The sequence below is a fragment of the Protopterus annectens genome, chromosome 10.part0, assembly GCF_019279795.1.
Source record: "Protopterus annectens isolate FY-2018-M chromosome 10.part0, PAN1.0, whole genome shotgun sequence".
NCBI lineage: Eukaryota > Metazoa > Chordata > Ceratodontiformes > Protopteridae > Protopterus > Protopterus annectens.
In genome coordinates, this window is record NC_056744.1 from 989,903,316 (window position 1) to 989,923,386 (window position 20,071).

General features: G+C 37.0%; 1 protein-coding gene across 1 annotated transcript in view; it reads right to left on the reverse strand.

Annotated features, from left to right (window-relative positions):
* Positions 1-20,071, reverse strand: part of ADGRL4 (adhesion G protein-coupled receptor L4) — a 707,438-nt gene that overhangs the window by 445,145 nt on the left and 242,222 nt on the right. Inside the window, exon 3 of the mRNA XM_044085751.1 lies at positions 11,456-11,605. Coding sequence (XP_043941686.1) covers positions 11,456-11,605 — 150 coding nt within the window. The remainder of the gene's footprint in view (positions 1-11,455; positions 11,606-20,071) is intronic.

Sequence of the window (20,071 nt, forward strand, 5' to 3'; positions counted from 1 at the left end):
CTTGGCTGAGGATTTAACTCTGCAGCTGTACTAGTGAGCAATCATACTGGAGACCTGGAGGAAGACAGATATAGAAACCCAGCCCCTGGGATGAGTGCATCCCCTGAGTGCTATTAAGGGAAGTTGTGCTTGATGCAGAGAGGTCTGCATCTGGAAATAGTGGGCATATCCATTTGTATTCCAAGTGAACATCCATCTCCAGTGTCAGTGGTGAGGATTCAGGCTCCTTGATTACTGGCCAAGCATGGGGACATCACATATTGGTGGCAGTGGTAGGACCATCACATACAGACATAAATAATGGTAAAGATGCCTGCGGAATGTCTTACTATGGTGATATTTGAAACACACTGTGCCATATAGCATGCAGGTTCACAGTGGAGGAAGATAAGTCACTTTCAAAATTATGCAAAGGTATTAAATATAACAAAAGTTGATATAATATAATAAATGCCTTATTGCTACACATGGTATGAATACAAACACATGACATATATGAAGCCATAGCAAGACAAAATTACATATCTGAGTTGATTACTTTGAGCTCAGTTAAAATGCAGAACATGGAATATGTAATTTCAGGACAAAAAGTTGTGAGATCTGTCAGTGCTTTTTGATTATTTTGCATTTTTTTATTTATAGTTTGTATAATTGCACTGGATGCTTATATTTTCTACTGGTTTTATTACAGTTTGATTTGCTTTACATTTGTTTTAGTTGAAAGTTATTTTTTTCATTGAGTTTTACAAAATGTTATTTGTTAGATCCTGTTACAAAATATTTGGCTTGCATTATTCAAGAGCAGACTGATTACACCTATCTGAATTGAGGAAAGAGCTGAGCAGAAGTATTCAATGTAAGGTTATCAGAAGAGGAGAAAGTTTAGTTTGTGAGAGGCACCATTGCTCTCTGATTTTAGATTTTTTTTAGACCTGAGCCTGTCTTATCCCTGTTGTCCTCCTAAACCTAGTGGCTATTGGGTTACCTGTCCCTTATGTAAATTTCACATTAGTGGCTTCTCCCAATCTTATCTCATATTGTAGCTGCAGAAAAACTGAAGAAAAAGAACTCTTGCATACATCAATAGTCGGAACTAAACCTGAGCTCCCATATAATAAGATGCTTATAAGCTGTTTGAGTTTGTCGACTGACTAATTGAGTTCTCATTGCTCATTTTGCTTTAGAAAATAATATGAGATATGTGCCATTTAGTGTTTCTATTTTATTTATTTTCGATGTCTGGAAATATTTCTCTGCTTACGTTTTTACTGTTAAAATTAAATCAAGTGCATTTCTGAGGCCAGATTCCATAGTGCTGTAGACAGCCTCCAACATCCAGCTTTTCTACCATAACTTTGATTTGCATCTCCATCTTGATGTATGAAATCATACCAGTAGATGGTATACACCTTTCAACATTCCTTGTGGGTACTGAATGTAAGGGAGTGCCTCTATACAGGTTCAGGTAATGAGATTCATCAAGTAGTGAGATCCTAAAACATTCTAGTCCAATGAATCTCATTACTGATTCTAGGCATAGATTGATTGCTGAGCCCTGCGGAGATCAACTGTATGACAGTAGTGGTATTGTAGTCATTATGTACAGTGCTCTCATACAGATGGAGTTATGGCTGTGCAACCTGTATGAAGGATAGGGGAATGCATGCATGCATGAGAGGTAAACATTTGTTATGCATAGATGCACATTTACTATCCATAGAATGGGACAGTTATGCAGTGGGATTGCAGATTGTTAGTGTTTATAATATTGAACTGTGGGAACCATCTTCACTGAAATCAAGGAAAGATATTTGTCCATATTATATTGCATGCACACAGTCATTAGCCTACTCCAGTTCCCCTCTAGCAGAAGAACAGCTAGTTTCCCCTTCCTTTACAAAGACATACAGAGAGTAGACTGGATTTCCTAAATTGGCCATTGGTGTGAATATGTGTGCATGCATGCAGTATGGAAGAACAACTGCAGCAGTGCTAGCCACCCGGTGGTGTGAACTTTGGCTCGATATGATGATCATTGCTGATGCAACACCAAGACTCCATGTGCAAAAATGGGAAAAAGGGGGCTGTGAATAGGTGGAAGTGGAGTGGGAGCTGTTAATACTACACCCGTGCTCATCACTTGAGTCCCACCATGGACCACCTGCAATACAAATTTTGTCATACAGATGGAGCTGCTACAATGCCATAACCATCCATTGGCTTCAATAATCTACTCCGTAGCACTGGCATTTTACATTGGTATGCTTTTGACAGGTAAAAGGAGAAAAAATACTGATCTTATTTCACAGGAATTTGCTGGTAAACTTAAAAATTGGACATTACTACAGATTGGAAGAAACTCTGAGACATGATTATATCATGTCCCAGAATGGTTACATATTGGAACAGAGTTTGTTCTATGTAGAATTCATTTTATTTATGACCTCTTAACCTTACAGAGCTACTCTTTTGGACATTATGATATTCACTTTCTTTTGGATAGGGATAATTATGATAAAATTGTACTTAGTGCTTTATGGATGGTGTGATTTGCCCACTGTGACATATTGGTATGTAATAAAATGGAATTGTGATCGTATTCTATGCAAGTTAAAACACTAGTTGTGACAAAAAGATGGCAGAGTGTTATATGACGTTTGCTTCCATTTTCAGTTCCATTTATTTTTTGTGTGTTTCCTTTACTGGATGTGAATATATATTTCTTGTTTGCTGTTTATTGTTTATGTATTGTATAAATAATGATTCCATACTGTTTTTGATAAGTGCCATAGGACTTTTTACATCCACTTGAGCTACAACCAATTTGGGCAGATGGGACCTTGGTGTGGCATCTCATCCTAAGGATAGGACACTCAGCATTGCAGTGTCAGTATTTGGAAGATGAATCCAAATAGCTGGTGTGGGAAAAGAACCCATTGCCTTCTGTACACAATGTGAGTGTGCTTCCTGTTGAGACAGTGAGACCACTATGACACAAGCACTTCTTGTGTAGCCCCAACAGTTCTTATATCATTTGTGGCCTGCAGAAAATGTCTCTGTAGGGATACATGAGCTGTTAAAAGGGGTTATTCCAGAAAACAAAAATAGTAGGAGAGGGTTTATTGTAATTTTTAAATAGAAGTCATTCCTATGATTATGCACCCACTACAAGTATTTCACTTTCTGATTTTGGCAAAGGAAAAAAATATGTTAATAGCACATTACTATTAATTATGACTATCACTAGATGGATATAATTCAACACTCTTACTATCTTACGTATACAAAAACAAATGTTTACCAGTCATTGTATGATTACAGTCTACCGATTACTTATTTTTCATAGTAAAGATGCAATGATTCCACTAGCAGGGTTGCAACATGCTACATATGCAGAGACACAGATTTCTTTCTGCCTGAGTACAAAAAACAAGTGTCAGTTCTTGAAAGATATAGACACACGAAGCACAGCTCAAAACGTATTACAGTAAACCCCAAGAATGCCTCATGGCACCCTATGTGGCTAGCACAACACTGACATGGTAGATGAACATTTGTGGTAAAAACTGCATTTGATGCCAAATGATACTGCAGCAACATAATTAACTTTCATGTATAATTCTACAGTAATATAATATTAGACAAAGGTCATTTGAAAATAGTGGGAGCTGTTAATGCTACAACCTTTCCCATCATTAAGTTTAGGGCAGAATTAACATTTAATGAAGGACACATAGCTAAAATAAGGAGAGAAAAATGAAAAAAATTAATAGGTTCACTTAAATGTTATCTAGATGGTGTGATAATGGTTTCAATATACATATTTCTCAGATCCCTTTTATGAGAAATGCATATGTTTATATTTCTCTCTCTCTCTCTCTCTATATATATATATATATATATATATAGAGAGAGAGAGAGAGAGAGAAGAGAGTGACAAATAGATCTAGATATACATATAGAGATATATATGTAAACGTACATTTAAGGATCAACTTATTTTCAAAATGCTATCAGCTATTTATGTATTTCATAAACATGGCCTGGAATAAATATAATGGCATACTACTCCACTAACACTGAAATAGTCATAGCTGAACCATGAACATTTACACATTACTTGGTCCTATACCTCTACTCATATAACTGCACAGGCACTGTAAATCCATTGTCCATGAATTTTGTCTTATTATCCTGATGCTTTTCCGTTCATACCAGTTTCGTGAAACATACACATTACTTCAGTAATTAGCATCAAGGCTTTTGGTTATTTTTTAGTCATCTTTCATGACAAAGTTCATGCTGTGCAAATAAAATTAAATTTCACTAAACAGCAATTCCGATTGCCCAGCACTTTCTTAAAATGAAAATATGCTCCCCATTGCATATATTTCACTATGCATCTCATTTCCCTTAAGGATTATGCTGCTTCTATGTTTTATACCAGACAGGTGGTAATACATGGAAAATAAACTTCAAGCATTAGTCTCTAAATTCAGACATAGGTCTGAAGAGTGACAAAAAAACAAAGGATTTATGTGTTATACATGTTGAAAGACTATGAAATTATTTATTTTTCCTTTAAGGTGCAGATATCAGAATATATGCAAGGATCCATAGAACATAAATATTATACAGATAAAACTGAAAGATGTAACAGGATGCCTATTTATCAAGTGTACCAGATTTTTGGGCATCTTATAGTTTCCTTCACAAGACAACAATGGATATTATGTGTTAAAAGACCATGATCATATTAAGGGTTAATCATAAACATGTATTTAAAAGGCTACAATCCCATTAAGAAGCATTAATCATAAACATGGCTTTGTTACACTGAAATCATATCGGTGCAAAGCTCCTGTTCATTTCAATGCATAATTGGAATAATTGCATTTAATTATCTTGATTTGTTGCCATTAGTTATTAATACAGTGACCATTTCACAGAGACTATCTGAAAAAGTTTTGTCTGTCCTGCTACAACCCGTTATCTCAGATTATAATCTAACTAGACCTGTGCAGTACTTGTTTCATTCATAAGACCATATTTAGTTTTTACCTCAGCAATCCCTAATAAAGTGTTTGTTTAGTATACAATGCATGCACTCTCTGTAGAAAGCTGGTCAGAGTCCAGTTTATGTGGAAACATTTTATATATTCAACAGGATACAACTATGAATCTGAATCGGAGAAAGTTGTTGGAGAAAGACTACTAAAGAGACTGCAATCCTCTTCCCTATGATTTAAGATTACAATCAGATGGAAACCTAGGATAATGGCATGCTTCCTCTCAAGTGGTGACAGAATACACATAAACTTAACTTGCAAAGGCAAATATTATCATGGCTTCATGCAATATACTGGCAGTTGATTAGGTTTTCCCATTTGATTCAGTTTTCAAACAAAACTAGCTTGCTTAAAATCAATAATTATACACTAAGGAAGCCAAACTCTGTGCAGCCAAGTAGTAAAGTACACTTAACATGACAATGGTCCACATTTGCTGAACCTAGTAACATAAAACATTATTTAATCATTTGCCAGAACTTCATAGTAGTAAACATTTCAACGAATGTATCTTCCAAATGGAAAGTTCTCACAATTCTTTAATCCTGATCTTTCTTTCACTCTTCACTTTCTGACATAGAATCAATAACATCATAAAACTGACCAGTAAGTCCTGCCCATTTCATCACAGTGTTTAGGCAAAATGTTAGCGAAGTCCCTATCTTATGTCTAAACTATGTATCTGGATTCAGTATCTCATCCTACATTTAGTTTGTCAGCATACAAAGAGTTTTACCTACACAGTCTTTGAACTTTCTCTGTGAGGACTCCTCAGAACAGACTGACCAGCTGCTCATTTCTGGAATGATGGGAGACTGTGATGTCCAGCCTATCTCATTACCAAGAAGATTTTATTTACGGACAAGTATGAACTGGCTAATATGTATTTTGATGCAAAGCTTGCCCGTATTAGTTTGTTTCCTCAGGCTTATACTCCCAGGGAGTATCTGCCATCTTGGAATTGGTGAGCATTTTTTACCAATGAGTATGCTGACTATGTAACTGCTGCTTCTGACTATGGGTGACTTCTTGAGGGCTAGATCATTACTACAACAGGCTAGCAAGTTCTTGTCTGGAAGTGTTGGATCCAGATCTCTACCAGGTCATCACAATTTCAGTTAGGGACAGATTATATCTATCTGTTTTGAAGGAGGTCTTGGTTACTTCCATGCCTATGAAGGTCATTATACATCCTGACAATCTGGGTAACTACAGCTCTGCCTCAAGCATTCCATGCAATCGAAAAGATGGAATATGTGAACTGGATTCATGCTTGAGAAGTATTCACATTAATGACCTATTTTAATCTAAAGTCTTGCATGGAGATGGCCCTTATCAGGGTTTTTAATGATCTTCTATTGATCATTGATCAGCATTTCTATTTGGTATTGATACTTTTATATCTTTCCTCTGAATATGTCATGGTTGATGTGATCTATATGAACATTTACATCATTAATGTGGCATCATGGAAGTAGTCTTGAATTGTGTTGCCTCCTAAATCACCAGATCTACACAAAGAGCAAACTCAGGGGGTTAATGCCTCTTCTGCTTTCTTTCTTTCCTTTGGTAGATTGCAGGGTGCCATACTGGGTCTCTAGTTATTCACCATGTATATGATTCCTCTGTGAGACATTATTCAGAGGAGGGTCTTACAGTGTTATTATTTATTTTATTTTTATTTATTTATTTACATTTGTTGATAGGGAGATTCCGACTGGATGCAGGGCCTTTTTCACCGGAGGCCCGGGAAGAAAAGCTCCACAAAGTAATATTAATACAATCATGGTTCCTGATGAAGAACAAAGTACATACAGTAGTCACATAACATCTGTGCCATCTAAGATGGCATGTATTCTAGGAATTAAATAGCAGTTATTCACATTGTTACAGTGAAAAATTACAGCAGTAATATAAATAATAAGCTTACAAGCATCAGAGTTGGCTGTAATCAAAGGTAGTTAGTGGGGTAGAAGAGAGGTTGAGGGTGGATAGAGTGGGAGATGATAGTGAGGAGTGCTACAAGGGCATAACCAGCATTTTTTTAGGTAAGCTTTATGTACAGCTTTGAAGTGAGTGCATGATGGTACAGAGGTTATTGTGTGTGTGTGTATGTGTGTGTGTGTGTGTGGGGGGGGGGTTCTATAACTTGGCTATTGAGCTGGAGAAGAGTGCTTCTCCAGCAGAGTTCTTGGCTCTAGTTACCTGTAATTGATTTTTGTTGCTGGGTCATAGTGGTCTGGTGGTGAAATAGGGCTAGAATAGACTTTGGAGGGATGGGACATTTATAGGTTCATAGGTAGGTACAAGGCTATCTACCCGAGGGCATTTATAAACCTAGCCAGAATGTGTCGGCTTTTGCCACCCCATTGATTAATTAACTGATCCTCTGTCAAGCAGAGCCAATGAAGTGATCCCAGGGGTGTATTTTCTGTTACCCATCCGCTTGTCAAGGCTTCTCTTGAAGAGTGTTAGTCAGGGGCTCTGCCTAATGTAGTTAGGAATTTTGTTCCAAAGCATAGGGAGTCTCTGTGACAGGAATTTATCTCTCCAGCATGTTCTATTTATTGTTGTGGTGAGGTTTAGCTCACTAGAGCGCGTGGCTCGCAGTGACTTGGATTTCTTTAGGTGGAGCATATCCATCAGTTCTGAGTTGGACATGGCTTTATAAGTCAGGCAGAGATCACCTCTGAATAAGCAATATGCCACTGAGTACAGCTGGAGTTTTTCAGTCGGGCTGCATAGGACAAATGCTTGAGGCCAGTAATCCTCTTGGTGAGGTGCTTTTGTGGTCTTTCAAGCTGTTGGAAGTGTCTTGTGAGGTACATTCCAAATGGGGCATTGTACTCTATGATGGATCTGATGAGTGGTGAGTAGAGGCGCACTATAACCTCTTTATTTCTAGATGCGAACCCCTTAGTAATTAGATGGGCCACATAGAAGGATTTCCTAACTACTTTGGCAATATGATTGTCAAAGGAGAGATTACTATTACATATTAGAGATTACATTTTAGAGGATGGTTTACTAGTTTGTGGGCAAGTGAGAGTTGGTACCATTGAAGGAGGTGATGGAGTTCTAGCCAGCCAAGTTCAGCAAGTGAGAGACAACGGTGACTACAGTAGGAGGCCCCGGTGGTGAACTTGGCGATTTTGTTGTAGCAGGTCATGAGTTTATTTAGATCGCTTTGCCTTAGGTTGGTATATGTTGAAGAGGCATAAAGAAGGGTGGAGATAAGGTGGGAATTTGCAACTGAAATCCTGGCTGCTTTGGGGAGGAATTGCTTATTTCTGTATATGGCTCCTAGTTTTTTGTGGACTTTTTTATGGTCATGGATATGTGAATGTCAAATTTGAGATTATTGTCTATCTCAACTCCTAGCAATTTGGTGTGATCTGTTGGTTGGGTAATGGTGTTGTCTTTGGGTGTGATATTAAAGTGAGAGTAGGTTTGTGTATGTTTGGTGGGTTGGAAGATGAGGAATTTAGCTTTGCTTGGATAGAGTATTGACTGGGCATCAGATAGCCAAGTTTCTACAGAGGAAAAGGCATCCTGTGTGACCTTTTGCAGTCCGGGTAGGGATTGGGCTGAGCAGATGATGGTTGAGTCATCTGCATATTGTACGAGCGAGGCTTGTTTGGTGGCAGTAACTAGATTATTGGTGAAAATGGAGAAGAGTAAGGGTCCAAAGATGGACCCTTGGGGAACACCAATAGAGACATGTGGTTGGGGAGATATGTCATTCTGCCATACAATGGATTGCTAGCGGCCAATCAGGTAGCTCTGAAGCCAGTTGGTGACTGACTGAGAAAAGGATAGGTTATTGAGAACAGAGATGAGTTGTTTGTGTGGGACCATGTCAAATGCCTTAGATAGGTCTAGGAAAGTTGCAGAGGAGAGATAGCCATTCTTTTTATGCTGAAGGATAGTGTTAGTAAAAGAGAGTAAGGCAGTGGTAGTGCTATGGTTTGGCCGGAAACCATGTTGACTGTTAGAAAGGAATTTGTTAGTAAGGAGGTAGTCTAGTACTTGAGAGTGAATGGATCTCTCAAGTATTTTGGAGAGTGGAGAGAGAATTGCTATGGGCTGGTAATTGATGAGTTCTGTGGTGGGGCCACCTTTGTGGAGGAGAATGATGTGTGATATTTTCCATAGTGAAGGGACGTAGCATTCTGATAGAGACTGGTTAATCAAGATTGAGACTGTGTAGGCTAGGGTTTTGCCTGCAATTTGTAGGTATTCACTTGGGAGGTTGTCGGCTGCCAGTTTAGTGCTAGTTTTATTGCTATGGTGATAAATTGCTGTACCACTCTTTCACTCAGTGGTTTAATTATGCCCTAAACAAGTTATCAACAGATTTCAGATTCAGCTTTGATTGTAAGAATCATAATATGTTATCGCTGAAGTCCTCCAGTCTATTACCTTGGCTATTCATGCCACTTTCCAGAATTCATTTGCAATAGTTTTGTCCCTTAATACCTATTATAGTGTTGCAAACTGAATTTACGACAAAGGTTCATAAGGTAAAATGAAGGAATTGTTGACAACAGCCTGAAATTGAAAGACACAATGTCAGCTGTCATTAGATCTGCATGGTTCCATCTCAGGATCATTACCCTTCTTAAGCACCTGTACCATCTACAGACTTCCCTCTGGTGGAACATAGCCTGGTCCTCTCTCATCTTGACTACTTTACTTCCATATACTTTCATGTGGGCAACTCGGTACCAATATTTTACACTGGTTCTGTGCAGTCTACCTTGGCTGACAGTCAAACATTGCATCATCTATAAAGTTCTTATCTTTTTAACTATTGCTATATGACATTAGGTCCCCTACTTTTGAGTGTCACCTCTCACGATCAAACCACATCAATAGTAGGTAAATCCTGATACACTCTTACATGGGCATAGATTATTGCTAAACTATATTTCTTACAAGTAAAACATAATTAAAGATTGTACTAATGCATTCTATTAGCTCTTCAAAAGGATGCTGGAGGGAAACACTTTATTGCATATACTGAATAACAGCATTGTAACCTCTTTTTACAAAGACATAGCAAAATATGAGAAAAATCAGGTATGTTCTGTAAAACTAAAGAAACAGAAACATACCTATTTTACCTTGGAGTTTTGTGCTGTTCCTTTGTAAAATTTCTGAGGTTTTTTTTGCATGTGCAGTACATCAACAAGGAAAAATGTTGAAAGACTGAAGTACCATTATACAAATATATTGTTTAAGAAAGATAACCAATTTCTTTTTTAAATAAAGTCATTGTATAATAGCAGTAATCTGTTCATATGTGGGAGTATATCAGAATTTACCCATGGTTCCCTTTCTTTCATCATGAGGGCTTTGCCCACATGACCAAACCACACCAACTGTGGGTAAATTTTGATGTACCCATATGGAGTCATAGATTATTGCTGAACTGTATTCCTTGCAAGTAAAAACATAATCAAAGTCTGGACTAATGCATTCTACTGGATCTGCAAAAGACCGATGGAACACTTGCAATCATCCTAGTTGAAAACATTGTACAAGATTCAATTTTCTGTTACTTATTTATGGGCTTGCATCTTACTGATAATGCAGTATTAAAGACTTACAGCTCTTTCATATCAACATCAGAATACAGAAAATGAAACAGACAGTAAAACAAAATTAAATTATGCTTGTTATATATGCTTAAACCTACATATAACTGCAGGGAAGATACTCCGCATAACTAAATCCTGAAGTGGACCAGTTATTTCAATTTCATAAACTGATTATATTTTTAGATATGCCTGATAATAAGCATGTCATTCACTTCATAAAAGTTTAAAAGGGAAAAATACATTTAAAAAAATGCATGTTGAAATTATCTTTTTTATGTGAATTTGTACACATACTTTGACACCTCAGAGCTGCTGAATCCTTCATAGTACAACTATGGATTTCAATACAAGTAGGGGACCACTGATGAAATAACAGTAAGAATTCGTATTGTACTAAATGTAATGGTAATTTGTACTGCACTAAATATAATGATAATTTGTATTGCACTAAATGTAATGGCAATTCGTACTGTACTAAATGTAATGGTAATTCGTATTGTACTATATGTAATGGTACATCCCTTAGTAACTGAGAAGTTATTTAACAAATTTCAAAGTTTGTGAACAGTAGCATAAAGTGTCACCAGATGGAAATGTTAAACTGCATAAGAAAGTCTGTTGTGCAGCCTTCTGCTACTTAGTATAAACCCGTAGCTGACTTTAAACTGGATTCATTAATGGAAAGTAAGAAAGTTTGATAGCAAGAAACAAAGAAATAATTTTTAATTTCCTAGGATAAAGAAAGAGAAAGAAAGAAAAAGAAATGGTGTATGTTTTCCTTACCAATACAAGATGTCCCATCACTGGTGGTGAAACGCTCCTGACCAGTGGACATATATCCTGATAAACACGTGCAGTAATAAGACCCATTTGTGTTAGTGCAATTTGCTCGATCTCCACAGATTTGAGTAGCATTAATGCATTCATCGTCATCTGCCAAAACACAAAATATATACATTTAACAAAAAAAGACAGATGTGGAACTCATTGTTTTCATGTCTTTACCTCAGAGTAGTTTATAAATAAGCCACAGAAATTTGTAACGCAGTAGTCCAATATCTTTTAATGACACTAAAATCGTCCGCAGGCCATCACAATGTTTTCACCAATAATGCATGTGCAACAAACTTGTAGGTGTAACATAAGCATATACTGACTCTGATGTAGATTAAGCCAAAGGAAATTATTCTGACTGCCTCAAGTGCTGTCTCAATATCTTTCTGTCTGCCATCTGTTTGACCATTGCATATTTTCTAATATTATTTTTTGTATATAACTTTTACTGTAAATTGTGTAACATGTTAAATTAAAGCTGCAAAGCACTTTTAGCAGTTTTGTTAACATTAAATACAGACAACAATACTGACATTCTTCCTTACTGATAATGTCAGATACGGCTCTGTTTAAAGTGATATCCTTAATATTGTCTCATCCACCATAACAAGAAATAAGAAACTACAGAACTCAGTAGAGGACTAATGAAATAGGATGATCCCATTCTGCCAGATTATCATTAGTAAACAAGATGTGAAAAAGCATTTATTTAAACTTTGGTAACTTTATTTGCATTCCAAAAATGAACCATTGATAAGAAGGTATATATAGTCTTATTTCAAAATGTTTGTTGAATTGTCTAACCTTCTTGCTTGTTTAAAGCAGAGGAACATGAAATAAAATGTACTGCTTATGGTTAGTCATTTACATGGGTGCATAAAATAAAACTGTTGCTTGTATTTACCTATAGCAGTAGTGCTAAGTGCAATGGAGTTTAGCAGACAAGTGGGTGTTGGGGGTTGTGTGTATTTTCTTGGGGCTGACTGTGTTTTTGCCTGTGAGGACTCAGTAGGGGGTTTATTGAGGGGGAGATGTAGGTTTTATGTGTGTGTGTGTGTGTGTGTGTGAGACACTCGCCCACACAGATACTCACATATTTGCATGCTGGCATGCAAACACACATAGTCACATAAACACTTACACACAAATACACTCATACTACACACATATTTAATAGCAATTTAGATAGTAAAGAAATCACCTGCTGCAAATCTATGGGATGCTGGAGAAAAGACAGACCCCTAGCAAAAACTCACAGAGTCAGTGGGAAAGCATGCACATTTCATACAGAAGACACTCCACTCAAAATTTGAACTATTTAAGCAAGCACAGTGAGGCAGTGGTACTAACCAGAGAAAACAGAACAGCACTTGTAAGGTCAGACAGTCCTTCTCTTTTCTGATTGGTTCCTTACTTTGCAGAATGAAGGTGTACAAATATTTAAAAGTAATTTGTCTGATCTATTAGTACGTATCAGTTATATAGATACACTCAGGTATAATTTAATAATTTGAAATAGAACTTATTATATTCCCCTCTAATGCAAGTACAGGTTTGTAGGTTCAAACATTCGTACTAGGCTGTTTATCTGGTAAACTGTTTGTAGACTTGCCAACAATCCAACCAATTTACCAAGAAATTAATAAATATCACATTCCAATATCAATTCAACACTTTTTCATAAGGCTATAGAGGCCAGATGAGGCGTGTACTTCCAACTTAGACTTAAAAAGAGTCATGGAGGTACTCAATTTTCCTTCAAGACTGAATCTGTTCATTAATGAGGAAGATATCCATCCTGCCACCAGGTTGTGTTTATGTTTCTTTAGAAGTTTAGATCTCTTGAGTGTATGTTTAGGGTGACAGTAGTTTTGTGTATGTGTTGACGGTAGTACAAAACTCTCATGGCTCTATAAGCAAGGCAGAGGTCTCCTTTCAGTAGTTAGTAGGAAATGGAAGAGAGGAAGGCAGTCAGGGTAACTCAAGAAGAAGATACCATTTACTTTTGGTGAGTAAATGCTGAGGTCACTTGAGATGGGTCATATGCTTAGACAAGTACATACCAAAGGTGACATTATATTTTATTACTATGTTTGATACTGGAGGAGAAAAGGGGGATTATGACTTCCTTGGATCTAGAAGATATGTCAATGATGATTTGTCTAGCTACATCAAGGATTTTCTAACCGTGATCACATAGTTCTCAAAGAATACTTTATTTTTAGTGAAAGTGCCCAAGTCCCAAATGACCAAACCAATGTTTAGGATAGCTGCCAAATATGCAACCAGTACAGGGGTACCCAGGCTTGAAAATGGGCACAATGCTGTATTTCTGTCATTTAACTTGAGACTGAGGTCCAAGTACTACTTGTTAGCATGATTTAGGCCCTTTTGGAGAATACATAGGTCATCTGGGGTAATTATGTTTATTCAAAGTTTGAAAACATAATCAACACAGTCTGTTAATAGATATCAAAGAAGAGTTGAATCAGGACTGATCCCTGAAAGACACTGCTTGTGAATATTCTTTAAGTTGATAGTATACATATAGCACTTACAGACTGGGCTCTATGTTTGTGTTGTCCAGTAGGTAACATAGAAGTTTACATTTATATGGAGTAGCTTATCAATGATTCCTACATGAGCAATGGTGTCAAAGACTTTAGCCAAGTCCAGATATGCTGTGTGGTCTAACTGGCCTGAGTCTAATGCCTTGCTTACTTGTACAGAAAAGTCTACTAAATTATAGAAGCAGTGACTACCTTTAACAAGCCCCAAATTATTCAGATTCAAGGTTTGAAAACTACTTATGTCCTTGTTTATGAGGTCCTTAATGATGCACTTCATTGCCTTATAGATAAGGCTGGGGAGGCTGATAGATGAGTAAATGCCTGGGTCAGTCATGAACCTCCCCTTTATAGACTGAGATGAATACAGCAGTTCTCCATACTTTTGGCACAAATCTGGGCTATCTTTGGAGTGGAAAAGAAGACAACCTGGTACATTGTCAGGGACCATAGAGATTGTTTTCCTTGGTCAGAACACTTAGGACTTGTTTGGGGGTGATTTAGGAGAGTACAGACATGCTATCATGCTCTGCATAATTTGTGGGAGATAAGAGTTAAAATGTCTGAGCTGAATTTTTTGACTGCTATATTGACAATGTCCTACTAGGGTAACTATGTGGTATTATTTTATATTAACTCATAGCATTCTGGTAATTATTTCTGAAGTTCCTGACATAGCTGAAGAGGGTTTTGTGGTTATCCTTCACATGGGTGTCAATTCATAACTTGCACTTGTTGTTGGAGGATTTGATTTTGTTTCTGCGTTCTTTGTTGTTGTTTCTGAGCTCTTTTCTAGCTGATGGGATTTTAAGCTTGCTTTTATGAGCTAGGTGTTTCTCGCTCTTATCATGTAGTTTTTTTATACAGAGGTTCTATCAAATGTATTCTTAAATTTGGCACTGTATCTGTCTTATGGTGACCAAGGCCTCAATGATACCTTCTAAGTTGATATGTTTTTCAGACAAAACTGTTCATATGTGAAGTAGGGCCATCAAGGAGAAGAGGATGTTTGAATTTCATTAGGTCAGAAGTTAGCTGATGTAGATTAGCTTTACAGAAGTTTTTGAAGCTGGATTGTTGTACAAGGTGACTCAAGTCTCTCACTGAGAATAAATGTACTATCTGATGGTCAAATTTGACCAGCAACATGGTATCTGTCTGAACATAGGGGAGAGGGCTCTAAATTTATGAGGACAAGATGTATTTTTGAGCCTTTCACTGGGATTTTGACTAATTAATCAAAGGAGGTGGCATTAATGAAATCCAGGAATCTCTGGGCATACTTGTTTGTGGTGGTGTAGGTTACCCAGTTAATGGATGGATAGTTGAATTCATCAAAAAAAGATACTGTGCTTGGTTCTATGGTGAAGAATATTAGTTTGTTTACCTGTGCCTCATGGTCTGCCAGTATCATAGTGGAGTTATAGTAGTTGTTTACAGTATGATGACTATGTTTTGTTTATCATGAGTAGAATATGGAGGAGTTCTAGGTCATTGTCTTGCATTATGTGTCTAGTGGTGAAATTATTTCTTAGGAACAGAAATGCACCCCCTCAAACATTAATATCCAGTTCAACATTCATTCAGAAGGTGCAGTAGGCATTAAACCCCTGCACTGTAGGGATGTCTTCACATTTCTGAAACCATGTTTCAGTAACTACATCATTGTCTTGATTTAGGAGTCTGGAGGTGAAATTGTTTCCCAGGAACACAAATGTGCCCCCACAAACATTAATATTCACTCAAAAGGTGCAGTAGGCATTAAAACCCTGCACTGCAGTGATACCTTCACATTTCTGAAACCATATTTCAGTAACTACATACGTATCTATTTTTTCAAGGGGTAGGAATGGCTGTTAGGACTGCACCTTTTTGTTTAGCCATTTAGCATAGAGCACTGTTAATAAATTATTTTGATTGTGGTTGACTATGTAATTTGAATAGAATGACTCTGCCTAATGGGGAAGAAAAAAAACCTTAGCCAATATATGGAAGCCATGAAGGGAAAGACACAGACCATCCTTAGTAAAACAGTTGCGGTTGCCTAGGTTCATGATATTTGATAGAAACACCAAAATGCTTTAACCACAAAATACTGAAAAAGAAATTTTCTCTTTCCCCACTGTTGTGTGACCCTGGAACTGGTATATATAAATAGCAGGGGATGTGGGAGGATTGCTCCCTAAATTAAATAAGCTTTTAATATTTTGTAATTTCAACATTTTGGTGTTTCAATCACCTGTCATGTATTCATGGTTGGCCATCATCTCATTACAGGCTGAAATGTATTGGATCCCCCTAAAATGACATTAGTAGTTAAGCCAATAATTAATGTCAGTCATCTTTTATTTGCATTATTCGCAATGAAGACAGGATGCTGTTCAGTACTATTTCCACTCTCTTTTCAAATGGATATTCTGAAATTTTCATCATGTCCCTCTTTGCAAGATCCAAGGAGATGAGTCTCATATCTGCACACTCCCCATGCACAAATATGTCTTCAGTATTTCTGCATTGTCTAGCCTAATAAAATAGACACATTCCCATTTCCTACTGGTTTGTCAATCTTTAAGATGTTTCTATAGAGACCAAAGCAGGAAACGTTCATTTGCCATGGCCATAGACTGTGTGCTTACCCATATTATTTTACCGGTATTGCTACTGTGGAAAAGAAATATAAACATATGCTAGTGAAGAAACCAAGAAATGTAAAAGTAATAACAATCAGAAAAAAATGGTGGCTTTAATATGGCTTCTAGTACTATACAACATGCTAAGGGAGTACAGAATTAAGGAGCAATGAGAAAAAAAAACACTGCTTAGCTAACTAACTTGCCCCTTTCAAACGCACCCATACAGTGGAGGGTTGACATAGTGGCTAAGGTGTTTATTTCACAGACACAGACTACAGGGTTTGATTCTTGCCTTTGAGGGAAATTGGTTAGGCTTAAAATAGCTCACAAGGACAACTAGTCTAGTAGTTACCTATGAGCCTACACAGAAATTACATCAGCTATAATGTATAGCACATCATGGCAATATAATCAGGAAGAAAATTTGTTACTTCAGCAATAAGTAACTTTAGGGTTAAAATAAATTAGTAGTGAGGTAGACATACAGTAATTCATTAGAATATTTTGTTATGGAAAGTTATTACCTCTCATGTTTATGCTTCACAAACTGCAGATTAACTTGTAGTTTCTTCGCAAATTAGTCAAATACAATGTTTATAATATGTTTATGTCAAACGAAAACTGAAAAAAACAGATGTGTGATTATGTAAGATATAGTTTCATATAAGTAGTAGCTTCATATTTCAAGTGCCTTTCAAATGCATGTTGTATATTAGCAAACTATCTATAGTATGCTGACAGACAATTAAAGGTAAAGTATGTGCTAAAGGAGTTTAGGGATATTATGTCTGAAAGTTAAGTTTTAATGAATTGTGTCAGGTATCCATGGAAACCAGATTAATCAACAGTACACTCTGGCATGCTTTATCTGGAGGATGAGTCTATGGTAGGATGTCTGTGAGACAGTGAGTAATGGTACTGAATTTTACAAAGTTGAAGGCCAATAAATCTTAAGCACAGGTGGTTTATGTTTTAAAAGGCATATTTGTGAAGTGTTCACAGCTGTAAGCTAGTATTACAGGGACATAAAATAATTAACAATTAAATGATTTGTTGGAAGCAATGTAACATCAGGGTTCTGCATACATGAAATTGAAAAGAAAAAACTACATATGTTTACTTTGTTCCTTTGTTCTTTAAGACTGATCTAAAAATTGCGGCAGGGAGTCTTCCAGCGTTGTTTATAGAATAAACAAGTACCTTGCACATCCTGAATCTATTCTTGACTGAAACTAAAAAGTAAAACTCTTTATTTAATTGGTACTATAACAATTTTAAAATATTTTATGGCATACTTGATACTTAATCAAACATATAAAATTATACAATGCCTTTCTGCCACAGAGCATCCGGTTAAAAGAAAAAAAAGTTCACAGGAATATCAACACCTGCGTTGACATTGTATCCCCACATAAGTAAAAGAAATGACAACCAAATCACCCCAGAACATCAAACAGACCCAAAAAGCAGGATTTAGGACAAATTATGATATAAAGGTATGTTAGAAAATAAAATCCCAATTTATGATTACTGTGTATGTGTCATTTTGATTTAGAGCAAGCACACACATACACACACACAAACTCCAAATCCCACCCCTGCACATACCCCATCACAGATGCACATACACATACACACCCTCATGTACACAAATCATGCATACTATCGCCTACCTTAACCTTAACTCTAATCCTAAATGCCAGACACCAGCAAAAATATAAGAAAACACACACAACATGCACACAAACACACACGCATACATCAGACCTCTCAACTTCCCCTACTTTGCAAGAATATTCCACTCTGATTTACTCCTATACAGGATTCCCCTTTTTTTGATGGATGTCCTTGTTTTCAGGCTTGATTTACTACTTCACACAATTTTGTAAATCTCACTAACGTTTTGATTTTTGAAGCTATCTAGTACATAGAAAAGTACACTACATCACCACCACAGTAGTGGCAAAAATAACTTAAGGAAGGAGGTCACACATCTTACAACTCCCTTTTTATGAAACAAAGCACGACTTTGCATAGTAGAATTTTGCAGTCCTGTTTATTAAAATCTACAGATTTCACACTGTCTCTTTGATAATGTGCTAATATTTTTCCATCATTTTTTGTCACTCACTTTTTTAAAAACATGTTTCTGAGTAGTATTCAACATTCAATCTATATATCTATGAATGTTATGTTTTGTTTTGGAAGAATGTAAAATAGGTGTACTCAACTCTGTGCCTGTAAAGGCACTCTAACATCCCTTCATATTGCTCCTGATTTTCCACTTTGACCTCAAGAGCTATAAAAGAAGACAGACATTAGAACAATGCAGTCCAGAATGCCAGGATTACAATATAGGTGGAAATAAATTAAGCATATATACTTACAGTGCATCTCCTGAGCTCTTTCATTGACTTTCTCTTCTTAAGTGAGAAGAAGGCCTGGATGGCACTCCTACCATTCACCATAGCGATGACTACACCACTTGCCAGTCCATGATATGCCAGTGGTCACCACCACTGCCCAAGTGAAGCAGTCTCAGGCATCCACCTTATACTGAGGGCTCTGAAAAGACTTCCTCAGCAATGAGTCTTGGTGGTACATATAGTGCAGACAGAGAATGATGTTGGATGCAGTGCCAGGGAGCCCTGCAAGTATCAGTTCCCTCAGAAATAAAGCATTGAGCCCTGGTGGTACATACAATGCAGAAAGAGAATGATTTTAGCCTCTTGGATGCACTACCAAGGAGCTGTGCAAGTATCAGTGCCCTCAGAAGTAAAGCAATGAGTCCTGGTGGTACATACAACGCAGACAGAGAATGATTGTGGTCTCTTAGATACACTACCAAGGAGCCCTGCAAGTTATCAGTGCCCTCAGAAGTAATTGCCATTCTACAGGTTACAGACCAGAGAACCATAGCTAGCACCAATTTCCCACTGAGAGATTTGTTTTGCATTGTCAAGCAACTTAGTGGTTAATTGCAGGGTTGACAACAGTTTTGGTGTCTTGCAGTAAAGAACTAGAAATGTGAAACATGGCAATCAAAACGGACCTCCCTGGCATATGCTTCAACAATGACACTGGTTATGGTCCAGGATGACTTCAAGCTTGACAGATTAAGACCCCAAAGCACTTTTTTCATATGCCTGAGTATCACAGGTGTGCAGACATGCACAAACCACCATTTAAAACTTTCCATTCATGTCTACCCATTAGATTGATTGGAGATTACCCAACTCAGGAACTCTCATGAGTTTTGTCCTCATCTACATAATCACCACTACTGTAGAACTGAATCTACACAATATAAGTGTTATGGCTGCACACATCATCATCACTCTATAGATGAATTCTTAGAGCTCTGG